This window comes from Ostrinia furnacalis, unplaced genomic scaffold (assembly GCF_004193835.3).
Source record: "Ostrinia furnacalis isolate ACB-3 unplaced genomic scaffold, ASM419383v2 OfSCF0695, whole genome shotgun sequence".
Classification (NCBI taxonomy): domain Eukaryota; kingdom Metazoa; phylum Arthropoda; class Insecta; order Lepidoptera; family Crambidae; genus Ostrinia; species Ostrinia furnacalis.
The window spans coordinates 187,903-212,587 of record NW_021130934.1 but is presented as its reverse complement, the minus strand read 5'-3'; the positions used below and the strand labels follow the sequence as shown (position 1 = coordinate 212,587).

General features: G+C 38.6%; 1 protein-coding gene and 1 non-coding gene across 2 annotated transcripts in view; one reads left to right on the top strand and one right to left on the bottom strand.

Moving 5' to 3' along the window:
* Positions 1-1,183: 1,183 nt before the first annotated feature.
* Positions 1,184-24,685, bottom strand: part of LOC114349679 (visual system homeobox 2) — a 95,974-nt gene continuing 72,472 nt past the window's right edge. Inside the window, exons 6-9 of the mRNA XM_028300149.1 lie at positions 15,143-15,317; positions 3,055-3,185; positions 1,828-2,010; positions 1,184-1,414 (exon numbers count right to left, since the gene is read on the bottom strand). Of these exons, the coding sequence (XP_028155950.1) occupies positions 1,184-1,414; positions 1,828-2,010; positions 3,055-3,185; positions 15,143-15,317 (720 nt within the window). The remainder of the gene's footprint in view (positions 1,415-1,827; positions 2,011-3,054; positions 3,186-15,142; positions 15,318-24,685) is intronic.
* TRNAA-GGC (transfer RNA alanine (anticodon GGC)) lies at positions 6,744-6,816 on the top strand. Its single transcript has one exon. It is a non-coding gene; the product is annotated as a tRNA-Ala (tRNA).

The following is a 24,685-nucleotide window of genomic DNA, read 5'->3' as shown; positions in this document are numbered from 1 at the left end:
AAATGTAGAGAGGACAATAGATATTTTTCGGAAAAGTTCAATTAATAATAAAATAAACAGAGATAAGTAGACATAAGAAACAAATTTTTACACATTGACTATTTATAAGTAATACGCACTACTTCGCACTACAAGTTTCAATACTGCGTAACAAAATACATCCTTTAAATAAGTCTTTAGCGGAATGTTTTCGATGTATTCGTTCGATTTAGCTGAAATGGGAATGCATGAGCTTTGAAGCTTATATTGATACACAATATTTCGTAATTTATATTATAAAATGCTTGCAATAGTTATTATGTTGTGAAAAGGTTGACAAACACTTTAAATTAAGCACGGTTAATGTATATGTCAACGTGAAATTGTGAACTCTGTCAGTTTATAATATAACGCGTGAGATTGTAAACTAACAGTGGGTTAGGTTAGGTTAGATTGTAATCTAACTACGTCAGATTATAATCTGACGTAATTCACAATATTACGGTGACATAATATACGACATTATTGTTGTTGACAGTAGATGTTAGTAAGTAACATGAATTTTCAGAAAATGAAATATTGCAAAATATCTTTTATAATAATAGACTATAAATAAATCTATAATAAATAAGTGACAGTTACAAAGACAAATTACAAAAATAATATTAAAGCACTTTTAAGCAACCATCAATGGATTTAGATCAAACTTAAAACTGTTTAGTGTTTGTCGACCTATTCTTTACACTTTGATAAGTCTCTACTTCATAAATTTTTCACTAAAAGATCTTAAATAAAGTAAGAATAGAATATACAATTTGATAAAAAATAATTACAACTTTATGATTGTAGATAATTTATATAAACAGCTTAAGTTTTTATAGGCGAAAGTATAAATACAAGTCGAAACGGCGATTCATAAATTCAAATTTCGTTGTGAACAATATTCGATAGAGCGACTTCATATTTCAGAACTCAGTTCCAAACGTATTAAGATTTCAGGCCTCCAATTAAATTTAGTGCCAATTTACACAGCTAATCGATTTACACTTACGTACTTAGGCTACACTCGCGAGCGGGCGGGGATTTATACAGCGCTAACACATACACAGATAAATACTTAAACGAAGGTATTGCACGAAAAAACGGGATTTAAATACGCTTAGGGCTAGAATGTACATTAATTACACTCGTGAGAGTTCAGGCGTCAGTACAGGTGCGCGTGCGCGGGGTGCGGGCCCGCGTGGGCCGCGTGGGGCCCGTGGGACCCGTGGGGCGCGTGGGGCCCGTGGGGCACGTGCGGCGCGTGCGGGGGCCCCAGCGGCGCGCGCGGCGAGCGCGGCGGCGACAGCGGCGGCGGCTCCGTGCCCACGTCGATGTCGGCGGGCCCGTCGTCGTCCACGGAGCCGCTCACCGACGTGCGGGTCAGGCCTCGGACCTGGAAGCCGATGAAGGTGAGGTCATTCATGTGTCATGACTTGTGACAGCATCCACAGCATTTGGGAAAAGACTGACTAATAAAACTATGAGACATTGGTGAAAACACTACCGTATCCAATCCACTACTTAAAATCTCTTGCAAAAGTTCCAAAAATAAAATGGTTGTATATTTTTTTCAACGTCCACCCACAAGATGGACCGACGACTTGATAAAGGTATCAGGAAGGCGCTGCAGGCCGCTACAACCGTGTGATGTGGAAGTTATTGGGGGAGGCGTATGTTCAGCAGTGGACTGTGGCTGAAGTGATAATACTCGTAAAATTACATGATGGTAAGTTAGCAACTAGGTGAATTAAGTTCATTCATTTTGTTTAAATATTTGTTTTCAGCAAAGAAAAGTGAAGTTATTACCTGTAGTAGCAAATTGTTCGACAGTATCCTGGCCTGGTGCTCCTGCGCTTTGGCTCGCAAGCACGCGATGCTGTTGTTGCGGAAGGCCTCGGGGTCTTCGTACATCTCGCGACCGCCTTCAGGCGACGCGCGGCCTTTGGCTGATGAGGACGCCGTCGTACTGCTGCCAGGAGAGCTTTGCGCCTGTGGAAATGAAAGAGCAATATTGCAATAGATCGTTTGACGCCTACAAAAGTTTTTATGGCAATGTTGTTTGGGATTAATTGCATTGACTTTGTTAGAAGTGAACACATTCAAGTAATCTAATCTACAGTGTAGACTGTAGAAGTATTTTGAGAGAGTGAAACATTCGAGAAAAATGATACAAAAAGTTATTTTCTCAGCGAATAGTAACGCCTTTTTTGGTTTGGTTTTAATATAAAAGGAGAAACTGACTGACTCACTGACATATCAACGCACAGCCTAAACGGCTAAACGTAGGCACTTGAAATTTGGAAGGGACGTAGCTTAGGTACCGTAGAAGTACACTAAGAAAGGAATTCCCGAAATTCCCACGGGAACGGGAATTAGCGGGAAAATCCTTTTGTATGAAAAACTAAACCACTTAAGTTAGACGCTTGAAAGGCATGCAGGTACCTTAGTAAACTTAAAGCTTAGTTACAACAGGATATTGAAAAATTCCCACGGGAACGGGAGTTAGCGGGAAAAAACATTTGTATGAAAAAATCTAAGCCGCTTAAGATAGATGAAGGGGATAAAACGCGATCCACGCGTACGAAGTCGCGGGCGGCCGCTAGTTTTATTAATAAAGATCACCAAAAAAAGGAAGGAAAGTGGATTCACACATAAAATGCCTAAAACGGCGGACTTGATACGGTGCTGAGTGATCAGTTTTCGCCCTTTCGTCAGTGTCTCCTATAATTTACTACTTCTTTTTCCTTCCAACTTTTAGGTTTTACTCATCTCTACTTTTTTTAGACATGTAAAAAAGATACCTACTATTTTCCAATTCGATTGAGATATAGCAATAATCCATCATCAAGATATCAGCTACAGGACAAAGGCCTCCCTCAATTATTTCCAGATTAGCCGGCGGGAAACAGCTTTGAGTTGCTTCGAGACAAATCAGATGGCTCATGGCGTGCATGAGCTTAGAGCTACCACGGCGAGGCTCGTACCTGGTTATCATGGCGTGCATGAGCTACCATCACGAGGTGGGTGTCGTACCTGGTTGTCGTGCACGTCGTGGTGGGTCGGCGAGGCGGAGGCGGCGCGGTCGGGCTCCGCCTCCGAACCCTCGCGCTCAGACCCCGATTCCTTCAGGTGCTGCGCCGCCTCCAGCGACTTGCGGTGCATGCCTGCAACGACAAACACAATAGTTATATTGGGAAATAAAAACCAAGCAACAAGAATTATTCAAGTCAGGATCATGGCATTTAGAGTTTCTTTTTAGGGGGCCTGGCCCCTGACATGCGATTAGTATCATTGCTTATGAGTCAGTACTATCAACCATCACCTTCAAATATGATCAGAATCTTTGCCTTTCTCTACTTAAATGCTATCATACACAATAAGCTCTGGTTTTTTAAAACAAGGCAAACACGCATACATGGAAATGAATTATAACTAGAAAATTTAGGAACCAAAAGTTAAGATACTTAGAGACAACTTATAGAAATGTTAACTTTTCTTTTGACGCATCTGTTAGTTGTAGATCCTATAAGATATAACTTAATTAAGGCCCGCCATACACGGACAGCTTGAAGCAGCTAGTATCCGATAGCTTTAAGCTGCGACTGCATAGCAAACTACAGTACACTACGTACACACATACACGGAACCGCTCGAGCAGTTACAACTGTTTCCGTAGTTTGCTATGCAGTCGCAGCTTGAAGCTGCCGACACTAACTGCCCCAAGCTGTCCGTGTATAGCAGCCCTAAGTAACTTACAAAGTTCAGAAAGTTTCCTTATCAATTCCATAGAGATTTGAGTACAAGGAATGTTTTAAGCCAATGTATTATTTCCCTGTGGAAATTAATATCACCCCAACAGACCATGATTCACAATTGAAGCTCTTGCATTACAGTGATGTAGGTTCCTACATCGCATTGTATTATTAATGCGAAGCAGCACGAGGCAGTGACGCGCCGAGATCGTAAAAGTGCCGATGCGTGCATCTCACATCTCATCACTGCATTCGTTGCAGCAGGGGTGACAAGGCTCATCTAGAATGTTTGATAAAGCTGACTGAGTTTCTTCCGCCACTTCTTCTCAGAACTAGCCCATATGTTGTCCCGAAGTGGTGGTAGGGCAAGCTTTATTTGGGACATGTATAACTGTATAAGTGCCCTGGAAAGGGCCTATGTACTGAATAAACTATTTGAATTAATTACTTAAGAATTAATTCAGCAAAATATACCTTTATGTTTATTATACTTAATACTTGCTATGCCCTTACATGGTGCATGTGTTTGTGATGCTACCCTACCATTTACCAACTGTCAAACCACACATGTAATGCAATAAATGATTTGATGCATAAAAAAAAATGATTTGAATTTTTTGTATGCAGGACAAGGCAGGTATTTGACCGCGGTCGTACCTGGTGTTAAGTATTTTGAATCTGAAATCTGGCGATAAGAATATCATCATAATCTGGGCTTTGTCTTTGTGATTTCTTACCGTACCGTTGAACTTGAGTATGCTGTCGTAAGGTGAGCAGAGTGTTTTTAAAGGCCCAAAAAATGGTAAAGAATAATTTATAGACAGCTAGATATTTCACCGTAACCTTGATATAAAGTATAAAAAGTATGTAAGCAACTAAATGCCTATTAAACGCTTTTGAAGATTAAGTCATGTTCTACGAAAATACTTACATCCTAATTATCAAGCATGTCAAGCAGCATGGTTTAGGTTCATGAATAAAAAACCTGGGTTGGGTATCCATCTAATAGTAAGTAAATCTATTTGCATCTTTGGTCAGCCCTGGCATGGCAGTGCACTTGCAGCGGAATCTGGCTCCGGCTACATTACGAGTGGCGGCTGGCGGGATGGATGGTGGTGCCGTGCGTGCATCCAGAACAAGAATATTAACCATGATCTCAGGGCAAGCGTGACTTAAGTAGACAAATTAATTGCCAAGCATGGACCTATAAAAAAAGGCGGACGGAACTCGCGCTACAACAAAACTGTGACTCAAAATTTTGGCGTTTGTCTATTGTGTGAGTGAATTTAGGGATGCCATGTTAGCCAAAACATTTTACCCATTTATTTTAAGAAAAACATAGATAGGCAGATGTTACTTGGAAATGTAGACAGAATTATTCCGTGCCATTTTAAAAGGATGAAAGGTGAATGCGTTGAGGTAGGCGCGAAATTTTCAATGTTCAAATTTTCTTACATTGTTTGCAAGTCAGTGTGTCAGGGTATGTACATAATGTTGATCAAAAATGATTCACGCAGTTACAAATTACGAATCTTGTGTACATTATAATCATAATCTTATGCATCATCAATATATTATTATTATCTCTGATAGATTTTTTTTAACATACAACCTGACACTGACTTGCAATCAATGTAAGAAAATTTGAATTTTGCAGTTCCACATTTTTGGGAAGGATCAAATTTGCCTATGAAAATATATCCCATTAAAACACAATTATTATGATAAATTATTTTATTTTCATAGTATGCGTAATAAATAAAAAAAGTCCTAAAATTATTATTAATTTCCCATATTTCGGGTAATTTTCCCACGTAAATAACTGAGAACACTGGTCTTTGACGTATTATTTTTTCGAGTGAATGACGTTTGATTTCAATTAATTTCAATATTTTAATGTCGGGAAATAAGTGATTGGATTATTATTTTTCCTGTGAAATGTGATTCCTTAATTTTTGTTTGTTCGAACAGAACGGTTTTTACACAATTTCATCACACAAGACATGTCGTATTCGTGTTGTTTTTTCGCTGCTTAAATGTGTCAACTGTGTGAAGTTTGCACTCGAAGTGATGTATCAGGGTGTGAATGTGTGCGTGCCGGCCTGTACGTACAGGCAAGCTGGTGTATCCTAATGTCACAGTATTTTGTTGATGAGAATCCGTCCGACTTTTTTTATAGGTCCATGTTGCCAAGATGCTCTTAGAATGCTCAATTACGAAAAATACAACAATACAACAACTGAGTAACTATTATATTTCTTGATTAACGAAGCTCACCAGGTACACCGCACTCTATTTTTATGTTGGACATGAGTCACACTGCATAAATAAGTCCACCTTTTGTAAAGTTCTTCAACATAGTGATCAAAAGATTCAAATAAAATAAGAACTTCCAAGTGTGTTGTCGTCATTTGCTACCTATTAATAATAGGTAACAATGTTAATTAATCAATTTAAATGTTGAAAACTGCACTTGACTATTGTTGTACTTATCACAATCGAAAATACAATATTATGGCAAATAAGTGAATACCATTTCTTATCAAAACGAATCTGAATCTAACTTTGGAACCTCGTCTTTTCACTGAAAAAGCTTACAAACAATTATATCCATTTCTTGTTTCATGCTACTAGCACGGAATACTAACTAACTACTAGGTTATTAACAGATTCATAAAAGAAAACCGGCAACTGCAATAAACGTAACCAACTATTCCGTTGCAAACACTTATTTACAAAAGTTGAATGGCAAAGAACATTTAATAAATGTAATGAAACATTAATTTCTGAATCATTTAGGTACTTCAAAAGTAACTTTTAATTCTCGATGTTTGATTGGATGGGAGCAATCATCATTTCGAAGTATAAGAACCATCAGTTTTTACAACAATGTGCGGAGTTTGATGCTTATTCGAGTATTATAGGTACATGTTAGTATTAATTAATTTAATTAAAACGGGTTAATCCACTGTCTAAGTAGCTCAGTTGGAAGAGCAGTCGCCCGGCAAGCGAAAGATCGTGGGTTCAATTCCCGCCTTAGGCAGTTCGATTTTATCAAGTTTTTTATTTAAAAATTAGGACTTTACATATAAAACATTCCAAAGTAGACGATTGCCTACTTTGCCTAAATTTGCGCTCGCCGCAGCATCTCTACATTTTCAATTGTGTGTACAAGCGAACGTTGAATTAATTCCTCGCCTCTTGTTCGTGGCAGCGGCTGCTGCTGTCAAAGCGCTTTAATATCTGCGTGTATTTTTACGGGGTTTTTACTGCAGCCTCGGCATGCATCTCTAATCAGCCTGCGTTATTAAAATTTATCGCGGTCCTAGGGCTGCGGAAGGGGCTCTAGTTTCGAGAATGTCACCCCTGTGGAATTTGTGCTCTACATTATGCATGCGTTTTGGCATGATTTAAGCAGTTTTTACATATCGTACTGGTTTTTTTATTACCTCGATACAATTTTGTAGTACTCGTTGTATCAGTGTAGTGGTTAAATATTGCAGAATAACACGAACAAACAACAGGAGAGTCATCAATCACACGTAAAACATGACGTTCAAGAGGTCCACATGAAATTGATTAACCGTAGGTATTGCTGGCTTATATTGACTCCCAAGATGATTGCTTTTAAGAGATCTATTAAACTATTTGTGCTGGTTTTATCGTGTAATATTTAGATTGAAAAATTGATGCAATTTTTAAACCACCTACTCGTAAATTGTCACGTTTTTGTTAATCCAATGGCTATTTTCAGTTTAATCGCAAGGTGATTTAATAACCAGTTCTGTACCTACCCTATTTCCTCATGACTTCCAGAATTAGTAGCCCTACGGAGCCGCTGGGAGGTGGCATCCCTCACAGCCGTTAAATATTCAGCGCGCGCGCAAACGTTTCGTCTTCGGATTCCCGCGCATTGACGCGCACTGTTTCGGCCGAACTAGGCTTTATTAGAGGCCTCTATGAATTTCTAGTGCCACTTGCCGCTCCACTTACTTATTTGGGACAATCGGCGTTATTTGGTTCCGTAATTTGATGATGTGTCTCTTGGCGATATCAAGACTTTTTAGATTTGCCTGAACCTGAAAGTAACCTATTTATTTTGAGAGGATATAAAATCTTAGCCACTTGATTTTAGCAATTAGGTGGACCGATGATCTAGTAAAGGTAGCGAGTAGAGCCTAAGATGCGGGCAGCGCAGGACCGTTCATTGTGGAAAACCTTGGGGGAGGCCTTTGTCCAGCAGAGGACGTCATTTCAAATCTGCCAAGGGGAGGTTTTCTCTAACAAAACTTTGCGATATGCCCAGTAGGTAAACGCGAATTAGTCCGGCTTCCATAATGACCACTGGTGGCCAACTCCGTCCATAAGTAACAAGAGGATCAGCGATCAGGTCGTTAGCATCAGACTATTAGCAAGTTGCGCCATTACCCTGACGAGCATCCACTTGATTTAGTCCGGCGTAATGAGCCGGGCAGTTTGCGTTAAATACTCGAATTGGGTTAATGTTTGGCCGCCCGAAGCAGATAGGGCAAGGATAGATGTCCGAAACCTATGCTGTGCGGTGGATAGACTCGCATTTATGTGTGTTGCTCTTCTTTAAAATACAAAAAACGTCGTAGTAAACCAATAGGTAACAACGAATAAGATCTTGCGTTATCTCGCTAGTAAATTCTATCCAATACAAAAAGGATACCAACTTTGATTTGTTAAACTACTTATACCGTTGGGGACTGACCTCTAGTTGGAAAATTTTAGGAAGTACGCTGATTGATGCTGCTCTACAAAATAGATCAGCAAAGCATTTGTTTTCTAAAACTATTAGCTAGCGTTTGTCGTTTTAACTTTCAGTGTTTATAAAAATAATATAATTTCATCGCGAGTGCAACCAAACACGTTCGAGTAAATCAACAAAAGAAGAAAACTGGATGAAAAACTAAATGGCTCTTGTAGAGCATTGAAATGAGTTCACGACCTCACGCATGGCGACGCAGGGAATGTGAAAGAATCAAATCGTTGGCTTAATGCTGGAGATTTGTTTTACTTTGTGTTATTCATCACCTACCTACTATGTTTTTAATTTTGGGTGAATCGTTTTTCATCACGCTTGAGAATAACTTTATTTCTTTTACTTAAAGTTCACGGTAGAGCAGGTCAAGAGCTTTGCGTTAAATTAATATAATAATTTAACTATTGTTGCAGATTGTGTGACATGATTTGGTAAATATTGTTGACAAATTAATGAATCTGGCTGACACATGCTGAACTTTAACCGACTGAGAATATGAATCTGACAAGGCAGGGTAACGTGTCAACGAGCTACATTTAAAAATCACTTTGGAAACTTCTGAGGTAATATTAGACCATCAAACTCTCCACACTTCGTTTGATCGTGTATAATTTTTCTCTCAACCTATCCTGCACTTGTTATCTTCAAACGATTGTAAGCTTTTGTCTTATAATGTCAGATGAGAGTTACTTTATCCATTACACCGAGATGCATCTGTGCTTGTGTCATTTCCATAGAGTAGAAAATTCCGTGAGATGAGTTGAGCACTTCGCCATTCGCGTAATGGACGTTTTGGTGTCACTCGGAGATGAAAGCAGAGGAACAAAGCAAGTGCATAATAGGCAGATAATTCTATAAGGTGCTCTCGGGACGCATTAGAATCCATTTGGTTCGGCCGGAGATGCGCTCGCCTCTACGCGGTTGTTAGGTCTGTACTGAGGGCTGTTACTGTTACTTTTCACTTAAAGTGATAATCTTTGTAGTTATTGAGTGGTACTTTTGAATTGCTATTATCTGTTTAACGGATTATTATAATAGATAGACATTTGCGTTCTAAAGTAAAATGCTTATAAGTTGAGCTACGCCAGTTTAATTTCCGAAAAAAAGCAAAACTAAGAAGAAAATAGAGTCGAAAGACGGTTGAAGTTAATAAATAATGATAATTAATTATGGTTAAATTATTAATCAATTAAAGTACTCATTGCCATGAAGTTCAAAAAATAAAATATATGGTACTGAATTTAACAATAGAACGAAATAATTCGTTCTGCATAGTTAATGTGTAATCATTAAATTGCGATTTCAAATCATTAGAAAACAAATTGTTTAAGATAGAACTAATTGTAATAGCTTTAAAAGTGTTTCAAACATTTATTTAATTGGATTAATGAAGTGTCACAAACAATATTCTTCTATAATAACAATGATAAATGTTGCCATTATTAAGCTAAACACTTTATTCAAAAACTTTCATGTAACTGAAAACCCGTTATAGAACCTTCAACCATATTTACCTCCGGACCCCCACTACTTGGCCAAATAAAAAACTATTTGCATTTCAAATCACTACCACCCTTATTTACCTTTACATAGGACAAAAAGTGTTTACCATTCGCGTTAAACAGAGCACCTGTACATAATTAATATGTAAGCTGCAGGGCGCTTAATCACGGCTTAGACAATGGCGGCCATGTTGGATCCCCACCCGGCGGGCGGGGTGACGTCACCGCCTGGAGGGGAGACCTAGGTTCTGTGGTGATTTATATCGTATGCGTTTTATGGTTTTGATTCGTGATTAGTTGTGGTTTGGGCATACGATACGGCGAAACGTGAAATGTTACGGAAATCTAGATGCACACAAACTAATATGAGTGTTATAGTGTTTTATAGTGAAGCTCAGATAAGTAGTCAATAAAATAGTGTGATGATAAAGTTATTAAACATCTATTAAAAGAACAAAATTGTGAAGATAAGCAGTGGTGAAAGCGACATTTTTTGTTCTATCACAATATCACTATTGTCACTGTGTTATTTTACTCTATTAAATAAAATTTAATTTTTCAAAAATCTTTTGTATACATCTCTACTAATAATAAAATAACATAAAATTAAAAATTTAAACTGTTAACAAATAACAGGGATTTAATGCATCTAAACTACTCGTAGATTCGTAGCATCTATTAGCTACGAACGTGCTACGAAGTTTCTACGAAAAGTAGCTCATAGTGTTCTGTGTAATATTTTATTTAGACCGGTAAGTTTTAAGTAAACAAATAATGTGTAGCTATTTCCACTATAAATGTTTACTGCAAACACGTATAAATAACATAAAACAGTAAACTCAAGAAAAAATAACGCAAGGTAAAAAACCTTTGCCTACTTATGATATTATGGAATCAGGAAAGGACTTCTAGACTACAGATACTGAGAATCCATCAATCTCTACCATATCATGTGTGTAGATGATACTTTTATTAATAGGTAATCATTACAACAAGTGACTATAATTGCTTGAACACTTGAAAAATGCACCAGATTTTATAGTCTCAAACTTTATCCTTTCTACTAGGTACCACAGGCAACTATGTATACTTGTAATCTTGTGAAAATGTCCGCCAATGCTCGCCCAAGATCTGTGTGCCTACCATGAGTTTACGTTAGGTGTGCTCGCTAGCAACTGCGTAAAAAAATTACATTAATTGTATGACATATTGTGCAGCGCCCCTAGCGGCTACTTTCAAGAAACAAAATCTTCATAGAGATTTTGGACGTACTCGCTAGCGAGCACACCTAACGTAAACTCATGGTAGGTACACTGGAGCTGCGCTGGCGGCTTGTTCGCCAATCGGATTAATTAATCCTCGGCGCTGTCGTTTAATCCGTTTAATCCGCTCAATCCGACGAGCGCTCGCAACTTAATGAAACTTCTGCACTCGGAGACAAAGAACTGATTAAAGTTCATACTGCTTGTTTGTTCCGACTCCTATCCACTTAATTTTTTATTTACTATCAGATAGTTGAATGCCTTTGAGTAACTTAATGTGTTAACGAGTTCAAGTTACACCCTTACGCTGAGAAGAATTTTCAGGGCACGTGTACACGTGCGATGCATAAAATGCGAATAGCTTGCACAATCTTTTTTTACCAACTGGATTATTATTTTATTACAAATTCACATAAAAAGAAAGATATCAGATGATATCTCTTATCTGATAGGATAAGAGATAAAGATATCTAACTAAGGCAAGGTACATTTTGTTTATCGGACTAGCCATTATATCAAAATACTGCACAATAGTAACGTGTGAATTTTCTTTGACATATTTTTAAACTGCTCTAGAAACCTTTCAAACACTAATCTCTTCAGAACTAACACAACGTCTCTATAAATCACTCCCTGAAAGTGCTCCCGCGCTTTGATATCAAAACCTCATTCGTCTGTTTCTGATCTCGGCGCAAATTCCTCTTCACTCGGGACAAAACATTATTTGGACGTGGCAACACTACAAAGTAACACGTGGGAGCTGCAAATAAAAGGCTTCTCATAAGCTGTCAGCACCTCCTTGTTCCACACTAGCCTTTAACACAAGGAGATAGGGTCCAGTTTCACGTTTGTCGCTTTGTTTGGCTGAAGGCGAAAAATGAACATCTCTGTGTTGTTGGTTGAGATTAAAAATTACTCTCTTTGTTTGGGCGGGGGGAGGGAGTGCTTATCCAGTTATTTATGGTTGTGTTGTTGGCACTACTTAGGTGTAGGAATCGACATCGGAACTTTAAAATTGTCTTTGAACTAGTGGAACCATGAAATTACAACTAATTCTTTGTATTTCAGTCAGTAACTTTGATGGAATAAGCTGAAAATCAGTGTTTTGCTTTTAAGTAAACCAATTACTGAGCTATTGCCGTTTTGCGTTGCTGTACCTGTAAGTATATTATGTGTCATAATGTTTTTTTCTTTTTTCTTTCTGCTTTACCATACCATGTCATATAGTCCTGTGGGTACTATTTTATCCTACTTTTGGTACTTTCTGTTTGTAATGTGTGTTTCTGTTATACAAATAAAAGTTTTACCTTTTTATTGATAATTTTCACAATTAAGTATAACTAAGTATGCAAGCTTTTATTTTACTGAAGATAATTTAATCACTAATTATTTAGTTATTTAAGAATAGTACACAGCAATATTGTTTGAGGTTACATGTTTTTGTAAGATTTTGTTGGCCAATTATGAATATCCATTAAAGCCCTATCAATCAAACATTATCCATATATTTTTCATAAAAAATAAAGCACGCATCTTTAACAAGGCATGCATTAACTCCAATCAGACTTAGCCAGATTTTGTTCAAGTCAGCTAATTATGTCTATAGCAGTGATTGTTTGTCTGTGTGTGTGCACTCACCGGGGGCCGGTGGTGAGGACAGGGGGGGCCGCCGCTACGGTCCCTCAGACACTGCTCTCGACTCTTGAACAAAATCAGCACGGTCAGAATTGGAACTTAATCATGCCCAGGAGTCGCCGTTGTGGGCGGTGGGCAAGTTGCAGGGTGTACAAGTTTAGGAATTTATGGGCAATTTGTGGCAAGACACTATTATATACTGTTTGTTAGTAAACGCAAGCTGGGAGACTGTTTGTGATATAATAAATGTATGTTCCTGACTTTAGGACTACTCAATGCGATAAAAAGTTGGTTTCATATTCATTAATCAGTTCATAGTTTGCAGATTTGTAATTACTTACATATGAGTTGATGTAGCATGGTTTTGATGATAATACCTAGCTGTACGATCATATTAATGATACGCATGTTTATTACAATAGTATTGTGCGATATCAAATTTAATTCGCGCCATGAAATCTATTGTTGGTGTATTCGTAGGAATGAGCATGGAATAGTAATAATTAATTAATCTGTTCTGGTAACTCTACCCTAAACCAAGAAACTCGACACTGCTGCACGTCTGCAAATTGGATTTCCGAATCTCAAGTAATATTAATGTTTGTTATGAGCTGAAGATACGACCAAGTGAGCGAAGGCAAAACAAGTAGGGGGAATATGTAGTAGCAAGTGTATCGTTCTTACATAAATCAAACGTAGAGTTTGCTTCAAAATTATTGTTTTAACAAATTAAATAAACTTTGATTCAACCGTTGCTGTTAAATATAAAGGAATGTGTAAATAATACAAATAAACAAAATAATATTAATAGGTATACTAATTCTAGCGTCTGTAGCGTGTTTCATTCGCGACTAATTATTATATGAAAGAAGATTGTTTCGTTTATTAGTCACATAAAATAGAGTCGATAACGTGGTTTGTCTGAGGTGACAAAATTAGACTTACCTTATATTGGGGTAGACACCGGCTTTATTTCTGGAACTTTTGTACTACAACAAGATAGTGGGCCATACTTCTCTCTTGCAGGTAAGCACATTGCAGGATAATTGTAATCATACTAGAGATCATCTTCGTGAGAGCTAAGAGAGTTTTACTGTATTTCTTCTCGTTGTAAGCTCACCAAACAGCTAGGACGTGACGCTGACCCTTGTTGTCGTTCTTCCTGGTACCTTTGAGAATAGTGTAGGCCGTACTCTACCAGGATTCATCGTGCTCCATGGCGCCATATTGCCAGCACTACTGCCTCGGCTAAGAAGCGTGACACTAAACTCGTCGAGCAGCGACTATGTTATTCTCCTTGGCGCTTAGGGATATTCGTATTATCCTGCTGCCACTTGTCAAGCTACAGACAAAAGAGTGACGTTCTCCTTGGCGCTCATGAAGTTATTATCCTGCTGCAACGTGCCAAACCTATAGAGAAAAGAGTGACTCACTAAACTCACCTAAGAGCGACGCTGTTGTTCTCCTTGGTACTTATGAATATACTCGTATGATTCTGCTGCCACATGTCAAGCCTACACAGAAATGAGTGACTCACTAAACTCACCGAGTAGCAACGCTGTTGTTCTCCTTGGCGCTTGCGAATATACTCGTATTATCCTGCTGCCATGTGTCAAGGCTATAGAGAAAAGAGTGACTCACTAAACTCACCGAGCAGCCAGGGCGCGACGCTGTCGTTCTCCTTGGCGCTCATGAAGTTATTATCCTGCTGCAACGTGCCAAACCTATAGAGAAAAGAGTGACTCACTAAACTCACCAAAAAGCGAGGCTGTTGTTCTCCTTTACGCTATACCCTATTTTATAATATACTTGTATTATCCTGCTGTCACGTGTCAAGGCTATAGTGAAAAGAGTGACTCACTAAACTCACCGAGCAGCCAGGGCGCGACGCTGTCGTTCTCCTTGGCGCTCTTGAGGAAGTGATTCTGCTGCCACATGTCAAGCTTAAAGAGAAAAGAGTGACTCACTTAACTTACCAAGTAGTGGCGCTGTTGTTCTCCTTGGTACTTATGAATATACTCGTATGATTCTGCTGCCACATGTCAAGCCTACACAGAAATGAGTGACTCACTAAACTCACCGAGCAGCAACACTGTTGTTCTCCTTGGCGCTTGCGAATATACTCGTATTATCCTTCTGCCATGTATCAACGCTATAGAGAAAAGAGTGACTCACTAAACTCACCGAGCAGCCAGGGCGCGACGCTGTCGTTCTCCTTGGCGCTCTTGAGGATGGTCTCGGGCAGCGGCAGCGAGTGGCGCACCATGGCGCCGTAGAGCCCGTACTCCGCCATGATGGTGGAGCGCCCCCAACACTTCTCCGTCTTGCGCCATTTCGCTCGCCGGTTTTGGAACCACACCTGCGAATGAAACGTTAGGTGAATGATGTGAAAATGCGATCGCTATTTTTAAAAGAATTTTGAGATTGAAATGTTTATTTATTTATTTATTTTTACCAACTTATACTATGTTATTATATTGTAGCAGACTGTGATCCGTCGCATTACAAGCTTACCTACTTAGAAAAAAACCGCATTAGTAGGCATTATTTCAAACAGTGTGCAAATGAAGTATTTGCAACTGAGCACACACTATCCCAATTTGACTGTGTTCTTCGTCTTCATTATACAGGGTGGAATTTTGTAATGCCACCTGGAGGGAAAGTACTCTTAACACTGTAGATAAAAAATTTTACTCAAAGAAAACATTCCCTTATTTTTTAAAAGAAATGCAACTGCATTCAAAGATTTCCGATTTCTTTTTCGAAAATTCACCACCATACCATTAATTTTATTATAGGATAGCATGAGTATTTATAAAAGTATGAGTAAAATTTTCTATCTACAGTATTAAGAGTAGTTTCCCCTCCAGGTGGCATTACAAAATTCCACCCTGTATAAGAAAAGAAATAGATACGAGTTGAATTTCAGTTGAATACTAATGACATAATTACCACATCACCAAGTGACTTCTGATAATGAATTTCCCTACCCTTTCCAAAGTTCCGGGCACAGAAGTAAGAATGTCCGACCGCGCCAATCGATCACAGTGTATCAGGCGCGGGTAACTAAGCGCTCAAAACAAACCAATTACCCACACAATTCCTAACTAAATTAAATTTCCAAACGCTCCACGCGACGCGTAGGGGTGCCAAAGGGACAAACATAGTAATTTTAATACAGTGTGGGATCAATTTCATCTGAATAATTAGTTAGTAAAACTATATCCAATTAAAACAGGCTCAGAGTGGTGCTATAGTTAAAATTCAATCGAAAACCTTATGTCCAAATATCTTAATGCGTTCGAATTTGAAAGGATTTTTTTATGTAGTATCCGCAATCATTATAATAAACTTTTCTTTCTTTCAATCACACTCATGATGAAGATTTTTTTATCAACTTTTAGCACTATAACATATTAAAATGAGAAAAGCTTATAAGGAGAAGAATCACAAACTGGCAATTGTACATTGTCTAAAGTTGGTTTTTGTAAGCAGAATAAGCCCGTAATTAAATAATAGACTTTTTAGAAGTTCGGTTGTACTCAATACGATAATTTAAGCGAAACTGGAGCCGCAGATTTCACCTTTCCCTGGCAGCCCTGCACAGTCCCGAGCAAAACAGTTAATTTCTAATTAAATTTGTTAATTAAACCCTATCCAGCCGCTCGCGCAAATTAATACTCCGCTAGCATTATATTGCGGCCCGCCCCCTCCCCTCCCCCCTCCCCCTCCCCCGGCCCCCTCCGCACACATTGCCCGCATAACGTTAATACTGATTAGTCCAATCACGGCATTATTATCTGTTTTAACACCTTTGCTGCGGCAGTAACTTTCTAATACTTTCCATTCCTTCGGTACAAGGTCAATAAACCTGGTATTAAAACTTTCATTGTGGCGGCACAAGGCTTAAAGACCTTGTAATATTTAAGATATATTAATTTTATTTTTGGCTTCATGTTAATAGATATTGTGTTTTTTTTCTTTGAATATTAATAATAATGCATTTATTGACATACACCTGAAGGCGTTCGTGAATAACTTGTTTAGTATAAAAATTATAGCTATATTCAAAATACAAGGCTTATGCACCCTGTGCCGCACTGAAGTAGGGAAGTCTGGTGGGTATTCTAGGGATGTGAAATACAAATATCGATAGTTTAAATTAAGTTTTAATAAAAATTTAAAAAAGTAACAAACAAAGATGTTTTAATAATTTAGTCTAAATATTTTACAAATAAGACATACGTGCATAAATACTTAAATAAGCTATATTTAAAGAAAACATATAATTTAATAACATTTAGTTACAACTTCAAATGTTTGTCACGAAAAACATTATTTAAATTAGCAATAAATCGTGTAGCAAATTAAATTATAATCAATTTGCAGTTTTGATTCTGTTTGTTTCTCTTGACGCCATGTCGACATGTGCGTTTCTTACGAATGCGAGGCAACACTGGCTGCACGAAGCTAGCGTGGGGTGCGGTACCAGGTGCGCAGGGTACAAGGCGCTTCGACCTGGTTTCGCATTGTGAAGACATTTTATTACTTCCGTGCGGTACCAGGTCTAAAAACCTGGTATTAAGGTAGGTACATCATTGGATTCTATTTTAAGAATACATCATAGATATATATTCATCACTTTCCTACACCGGACCCAATTGAAGTTATGCCTTTCGCACGACAAGGAAGACTATAATTTTCTTAGCCGCACGGTAAGCGAGACGTACACAAGGTCTATAGACCTGGTATCGCACTCAACGTGTTAACATATTTCGTAATTCTACTAATATTACTTGAATTAACCATTAAATTATCCCTGATGTGAAATGCTTAAATAGAAATTCATATTCGGTACAATTCACATCTCGGAAGTTTTGATTGTGGATTTTAATTATAGCTTAATTGGTGCAGATGACGGCAAAATTATAAATTGAATTACCTTTGTTTTATATCCGTTATTAATCAATTTATTAATGATTTTTCGGTAGTCATATTCGGCGTTCAGCGAACTCGTTAACGATTTCGCGGAAAAGTTGGTAATTTCAACATTTTGTTCGCTACGAAGCGAGTAGAGCGGGGACCACCCCTGAATAAATAGGTATTTTCAGGCTTGTCTACTTCATCAAAGAGTTTACCATTTTAGTAAGATTTGAAATAAGAACAGGCTTGTCCAATATAATTAGGTAAAGTATTTTTACAATGGAAAAATTGATGAGACTATGACCATAGAATATGACTTTTCACGAACATGGCGTGTTAGCTGATGATCTACTCGATGTGGCTTAGCTACCGTTGCCCAAGGACATTTACAAAATAAGAGATATTATAAATGCATTGCCAAATTTTTAGTTATTTGCTTACTTATTATTCAGTAGTAGTAATTAAATCCGATGGTGTTTTTATCGACGCCAATTGTGACTAATCTGAATTAATTCATTAATAAAAATGGGATTAAGAGACAAGTTCCATTGTAAGTGGAAGTGTCAGCGTAAACCCTTCGCGCCAATCCGTCCCGTTATTGATTGTGTCCCGCGGCCGCCGGCACTAGTCGGTGGCGGGACACTGATCTCACCGAGCTACGTGGGATTTGTACCACTAATTACTCATTGCTTAGAAGTGTGGATAAGATTGTGAGATAATAATAATGAGAGAGAATTAATGTAAAAATTACCAAATAAAGAAGATACAAATGCAAATTATAATTTACTGAAAACGGCCTGGTGATAACTATTTGTTATCACCATGCCATAGCAGGTACACTTTTTTGATTAAAATAGTAATAGCTTAAATTCCTCCATAAACTTTTTGGTAACTACCCTGTGAAGAAGATAATAATTAGGTAAGTTTTGGTAGGATTTAAGGTAGAGAGCGTGCGTGCATGTCTAGAAACGAATAAGTAATGTAGAAGTATGAGCAAAAGCTAGCTTATTGCTACCCTAACGTGCAGCTACGCATAATGTGCAAAATACCGAAGTTGACCCCTCGCCTACACCCACCAATTATTACCGTGGATTACAGGGATCACGGCCGGCTTGCTCGGGATTTGTCCCGAATTCAATTGCTCGATAAGTTTAGGGTTAACGTATGGAAGGATTAAGCTTTCTTGTTTCATATGCTAGCTATCATGGCTACTCGTATTGTGGCTTAAAATGAGCAAGACCATCAAAACAAAACAAAAATACTGCTGGTTTCTTTCTCGCAAAGAATTCAATAGTTATACCAGCTTTTAAAAATACTTTACTCTGAATAAATTTTTAGTACTTATCACATACTGTTTGTTTTTAATGGAGACATTTAAAAAGATGTTGAATTGTTTTTAATCACTTAACTCTTCATTATAACTCATGATTGGAGTGCATAATTGTACCAGTATCCAAAGTAATATTTGTTTACACGCAAGACTAATAGCAGCTCATAAAATTGTCTGTGTGGTTGTGACGCTGTGTCTCCTCCACCCGCGGGGAGTACCCCGTTACGTGCGAGTTCACTAATTAACATACGCCCGGCTCGTGTAATTGTTAATTTGCCGAATTCCGCGCCTTAATGACGCGTGACGCGCGAATGTGCGGACCCAGCAATTTATTACTTGTATGTGACAATCACCACCGTAACGTGACCTACCCACCTCTCTCCTGCCAAACTATTCACTGGCCTCACAAGGGCTCATGAGGCTATTCTAAGGGTCTCGTCAAACTGGGCGCATTAGTCTAAGGGCCGTATTCGTAACGTCGTGGAAACAATTTGTCGGTGCGCGATTCCGTAGGCGTGTGTTTTGAAGTCGTGTTGTGGAATTGGGAAATTAACTTGTGTGATTTAGGAGCTTTCCCGAGTGTTTGTTTTGAGGACGATCGATAGGACGCGATTCGAGGAGACTAATTTTAAGAGCTGACGTATTCTTAGCCCTGGCTTCACTTGTTCGTTGATTTGAATAGGGCCGATATTTATAATGCAGGAACTCTATCTGATTAACAACTTAGTAGCGCTCTACGAAGATATTATGTAAGTATGAGTGAAAAAAAATATTTTTGCAAAAAAACGTAAGGCCTCTATGTTCACGATAATATGTTGTACAATGATATAATCACGATCACGAAGGTTAAATCAATCGAAAATCTGGCCAGCTCTTTAAAGAGTCTATGGTAAATTCACCAAATTTTTTTGGATCCCAATAGGTTGAAAAAGATTTATGTACATAGTTACACTTTCTCGATTTTATCACATGTTTAAGAGATTATTTGTGTTGTAATTTGCTGTTAAGTAGTAACACTTGCCGACAAACACTTCGCTACGGGTCCCCTCGCGCGGGACTGTCCCGGGACCGCGCCGCACTAAGGGATAACATTAGGGTCACCAACATTATTACACCGAGTAAGACTATTTAGGATGGATGACAAGTTACGAATCTAATCTGGACTATTTAAACTGTATCTGATTCTGCAGGTGTTTAAAGTCCAGACACGTCACAAGGTTCATTATTACTTACTTGCAAAATATTTGTAGAGTGACTAATAATAGTTTTGCAGCATATAAGTTGTCATTGAAAATCCATAGCAGACGTAAAATGAGATAGACAATCGCATTTGATATTATCAAAAAACTGAGAAAACTAACCTTGGGTTGTTTTTCAATTTCCCGGAATTAAATCGTTTACTGTCACAACTTAATTTAATTTCACAAATTCCTCTATCCTTTTTAAGATATTTAAAAATAGTGTCCCTAACGTCCCGCGGGACACGCCATCCCCGGAGGCGAGTTGCCTGCGATGATTGCTGGAAGAGATTACGGCACAATGGGTTTAAGGCCGCCCCGCGAGCGTTAGCATGTGGCTTAAGTGGATTGAGTGGATTGTGTTGTGGCTTGTACACTTGTGAAGGGTCAGCTTGTAATTGTATCTCTTAAGTAGTTTTTTATAAGTGTTGTGCTAACAATTTTATAGTTTTTGACACCTTAACATACTTAAAAAATGAGTTTTTAAAAAGAAAGAGTTGCCTATGCATTACTAACTTCTCAAGAGTAGCAAAAGTAACTCATAAAATAACTCACTTATTAATGCAAATATGTTTTTTTTAAAAGCACTTTCACACGTCCCAGCATTAACCCTACCACTGCTTCAGTACAAATTATGGGCTGAGAAGAAACAGCGCAAGAAACTCAGTCACAAAATTGTCAGCTCGTACCTACTTATTATCATTTCTAATAAATAACACTTTATAATCGAATGCAAAATGTTACACGATTAACACACATCAAGTGCACAATAGCAATAACAGAAAGTGGCAGTTAGCTGGACAGCCGAGGACTTCGCTGAATGCGTGACTCAGCACCGACCACGTGACCGGCGGTATCACCCGCTCATACAGCCCATACAGCGGTGACAGACGGAACTCATTACGTTAAAACGGCGCCGTTGACAGGTTAAATAAGGCGTGTAATGGACTCGCGATTTGACGGGTTAGATCGATCGGCTCAGAGGATTCAATTCAAATAAAAGATATATCTTTTTGCAGGCAAGTGATTGTGTCAGCTATTTACAGTTTTTATTTATCGGAGGTAAAACTCTAGTGTTCTGCGTACTATATGCCCTGCCCATTGCCACTTCAGCTTGCTAATCCGTCGGGCTATGTCAGCAACTTTAGTTCGTTTACGGATTTCCTCATTTCTGATTCGATCTCGCAAAGAAACACCAAGCATAGCCCTCTCCATAGCATGCTGTGCGACTTTGAGCTTCTGTATAAGGCCTATAGTGAGAGGCCACGTTTCCGAGCCATAAGTTATCACTGGTAACACACATTGGTTGTAGACTTTCGTCTTCAGGCACTGCGGATGGAGGCCGCGTACCGGAAAACGCAGCATGGGACGTCCACCTACAAGGTGGACTGACGACATCGTAAAGGTAGCAGGGAAGCGCTGGATGCAGGCTGCTACCAATCGATCAACGTGGAAAGCATTAGGGGAGGCCTATGTTCAGCAGTGGACGTCCTTTGGCTGAAATGATGATGATGATGATGAAAACTCTAGTGTTTCAAAATGTAGAGTTTTAAAGATGTCTATTAATGAGTTAAGATAATTACAATATATATATAATACTAGCGGCCGCCCGCGACTTCGTACGCGTAAATCCCGCTTTACTCCCTTCATCTATCTTACGTGGTTTAGATTTTTTCATACAAATGTTTTTTCCCGCTAACTCCCGTACCCGTAGAAATTTTGCAATATCCTGCTGTAACTAAGTAAGCTTTAAGTTTACTAAGGTATACCTGCATGCCAAATTTCAAGCGTCTATCTTACGCGGTTTAGATTTTTTCATACGAATGTTTTTTCCCGATAACTCCCGTTCCCGTGGGAATTTTGCTATATCCTGTTGTAACTTAGCTTTAAGTTTACTAAGGTACCTGCTTGCTAAATTTCAAGCGTCTAACTTAAGCGGTTTAGATTTTTCATACAAAAGGATTTTCCCGCTAATTCCCGTTCCCGTGGGAATTTCGGGAATTCCCTTCTTAGTGCACCTCTACAGTACCTAAGCTACGTCCCTTCCAAATTTCAAGTGCCTACGTTTAGCCGTTTAGGCTGTGCGTTGATCTGTCAGTCAGTCAGTCAGTTTCTCCTTTTATATATTTAGAAGATAAAAAAAAATAATTAAAGCTTGTTATTTAATTAATTGCCACTGAAATAATGCTATAACAGTTGACGAAAAATGCTGCTTGAGGGTTTAAAACCCATGCTCTTACTTACTACCGAGCTACACAGATATCTGTGTTTATCTTTTTCGAATTTATTACAGCGGTAATAAGTTGATTAGTTATTTTCAATCTGTCTTCAAGTTTTCTTTTCCACTTTAGCTTTCTGTTATTAAAGTTAGAGCCTAGCATGCCTTCGCTTCACCACGCACCGTCCGAGCACAACACGCTCAGAAACCTGTCAGTTAAATAAGGCTGCGCTCGCACAAAGGCGTCTTATTTACGGAGTGCATAATTTCATTTCTTCGCGCGGGTTGAATGGAGTTTCCGAACGAGGGAGGGGGCGTGGCCTCCAATCGGGTGCAGGCGCGCTAAATAGAGTTGCGAGACTGTTCCCAATTTGGCGGCAATTTGCGCGACAATGGTGCCCGGGGCGGCTTAACAGGTTATTATTCAATTTGGGGTGCGTTGGACACATTTTGATTAGTCAATAGGTTAATGCGCGGTTAGAGGTGACAGTTTAGCGGCTTGTGTCAGCAGTAATTGGACGCCGAGACCACTCATTAACACAAGATTGCTGTTATTCAAACATTTAATGCGATTGAGATCATACATTTTGTAAACCGTCACCCTCACTTTGATTATTTTCTTTACACATTCCTAATGAAAAAAAAAACACACGCGAATCGTGAAAATCCACGGAAAATTATGATTATGAACACCTCAAAGATAAGACGGAAGGTTATTTCATGATCACCTCTAATAGGCAGTACTATGTTTTCAATAAACAGACGTTCTAAATACGTTTACATGTCACCCACACCGTAACCGGGCGTCCGGTCCGAATCAATACCGGGCGATTCATACTTCATAGCCGGATACCCCGGCCCCCGCCCGGTAATCCGTATCGCGGTAACATAATAAGACAGACTTAAGACAGACTTGGGGGAGATTCATGGCGTTTTTCAAAGAGCTCAATAGGATAAAATTTAATTCTAATGAGTATAATTTGGAGGGGCATACATCTGACAACATGCAATGCTTTGGTTTGTGCTTTTAAGTTTATTAATTTCATGAAGTAAGCAAATGTATTGTATTTTGAAACGACACTTCAATACGTTTTTCATAAGTTCTTTGACGTTATATGTAAAAACTGTAAATAATATTGTTTGTAAAGTTATCACATTTATTATAAGTATAGAAGAAAATTAAGAATAATACAAATAATTAACATTTGGGACATATTTTTTATTTGTAAATATTTAGTCTATGTTTGTAAAGTTATTTGTCAGGAGTCATGGCCTTTAGGGACTCATATTGGGCATTCTGACAGAAGGTAGTGCTCACTCGCTGGTGGAATGACCCTGCTCCATCCACCTATTTAGCTATAATATAATTAAGTATTTTTTGTACGGAAGTGTAAAAGGGCAAAGTGGCCGTCAATCGAGCAAGTCACAGGCTAACAATGCGTAATGAAAATATGGCGGTAACGAGAAAATGAGGCGACTTCCGACAGCCGCCGTAAAATAAACACGACGCACGACGAGCCGAGCGCGTGGGACGCGCGACAAGCGTACGAGGGACAAGATATTATATTTAAAGTGGCTTTCAGTTGAATTGAGACTTGGTTAATGTGGCCATTAGGTCATTCAATCTTCTTATTCCTAGTCGGTACTCTCTTGCCAGAGTGGTCGTGGTCATCATTGTGAAATATGATGAGTGATGTCTTCGTAATACAACGCCATTAGGTCATTAACATCCTCAACATCGTGCCTTTGAAGGAATTACAGTTCCAAACTTCTATTTAATAGTAGTAGTAGGTACGTTTAGTAGGGATGCACAGAACTTTCGTATTTAAACGATTAGCTAGTGAATTATTGTATTTAAATCTACACAACATGGTGCGAGCTTTATTCACAGGTAAGTGGATAAAACCGTAGATTTACATTAAGACAATTTGAAGCAATTCATAGTGGTATGTATAACATGTGTTAAAAGAAACGCTCTACCTTATGTCATGAGCTGCGCCAACAGCTGTCCTAACTAG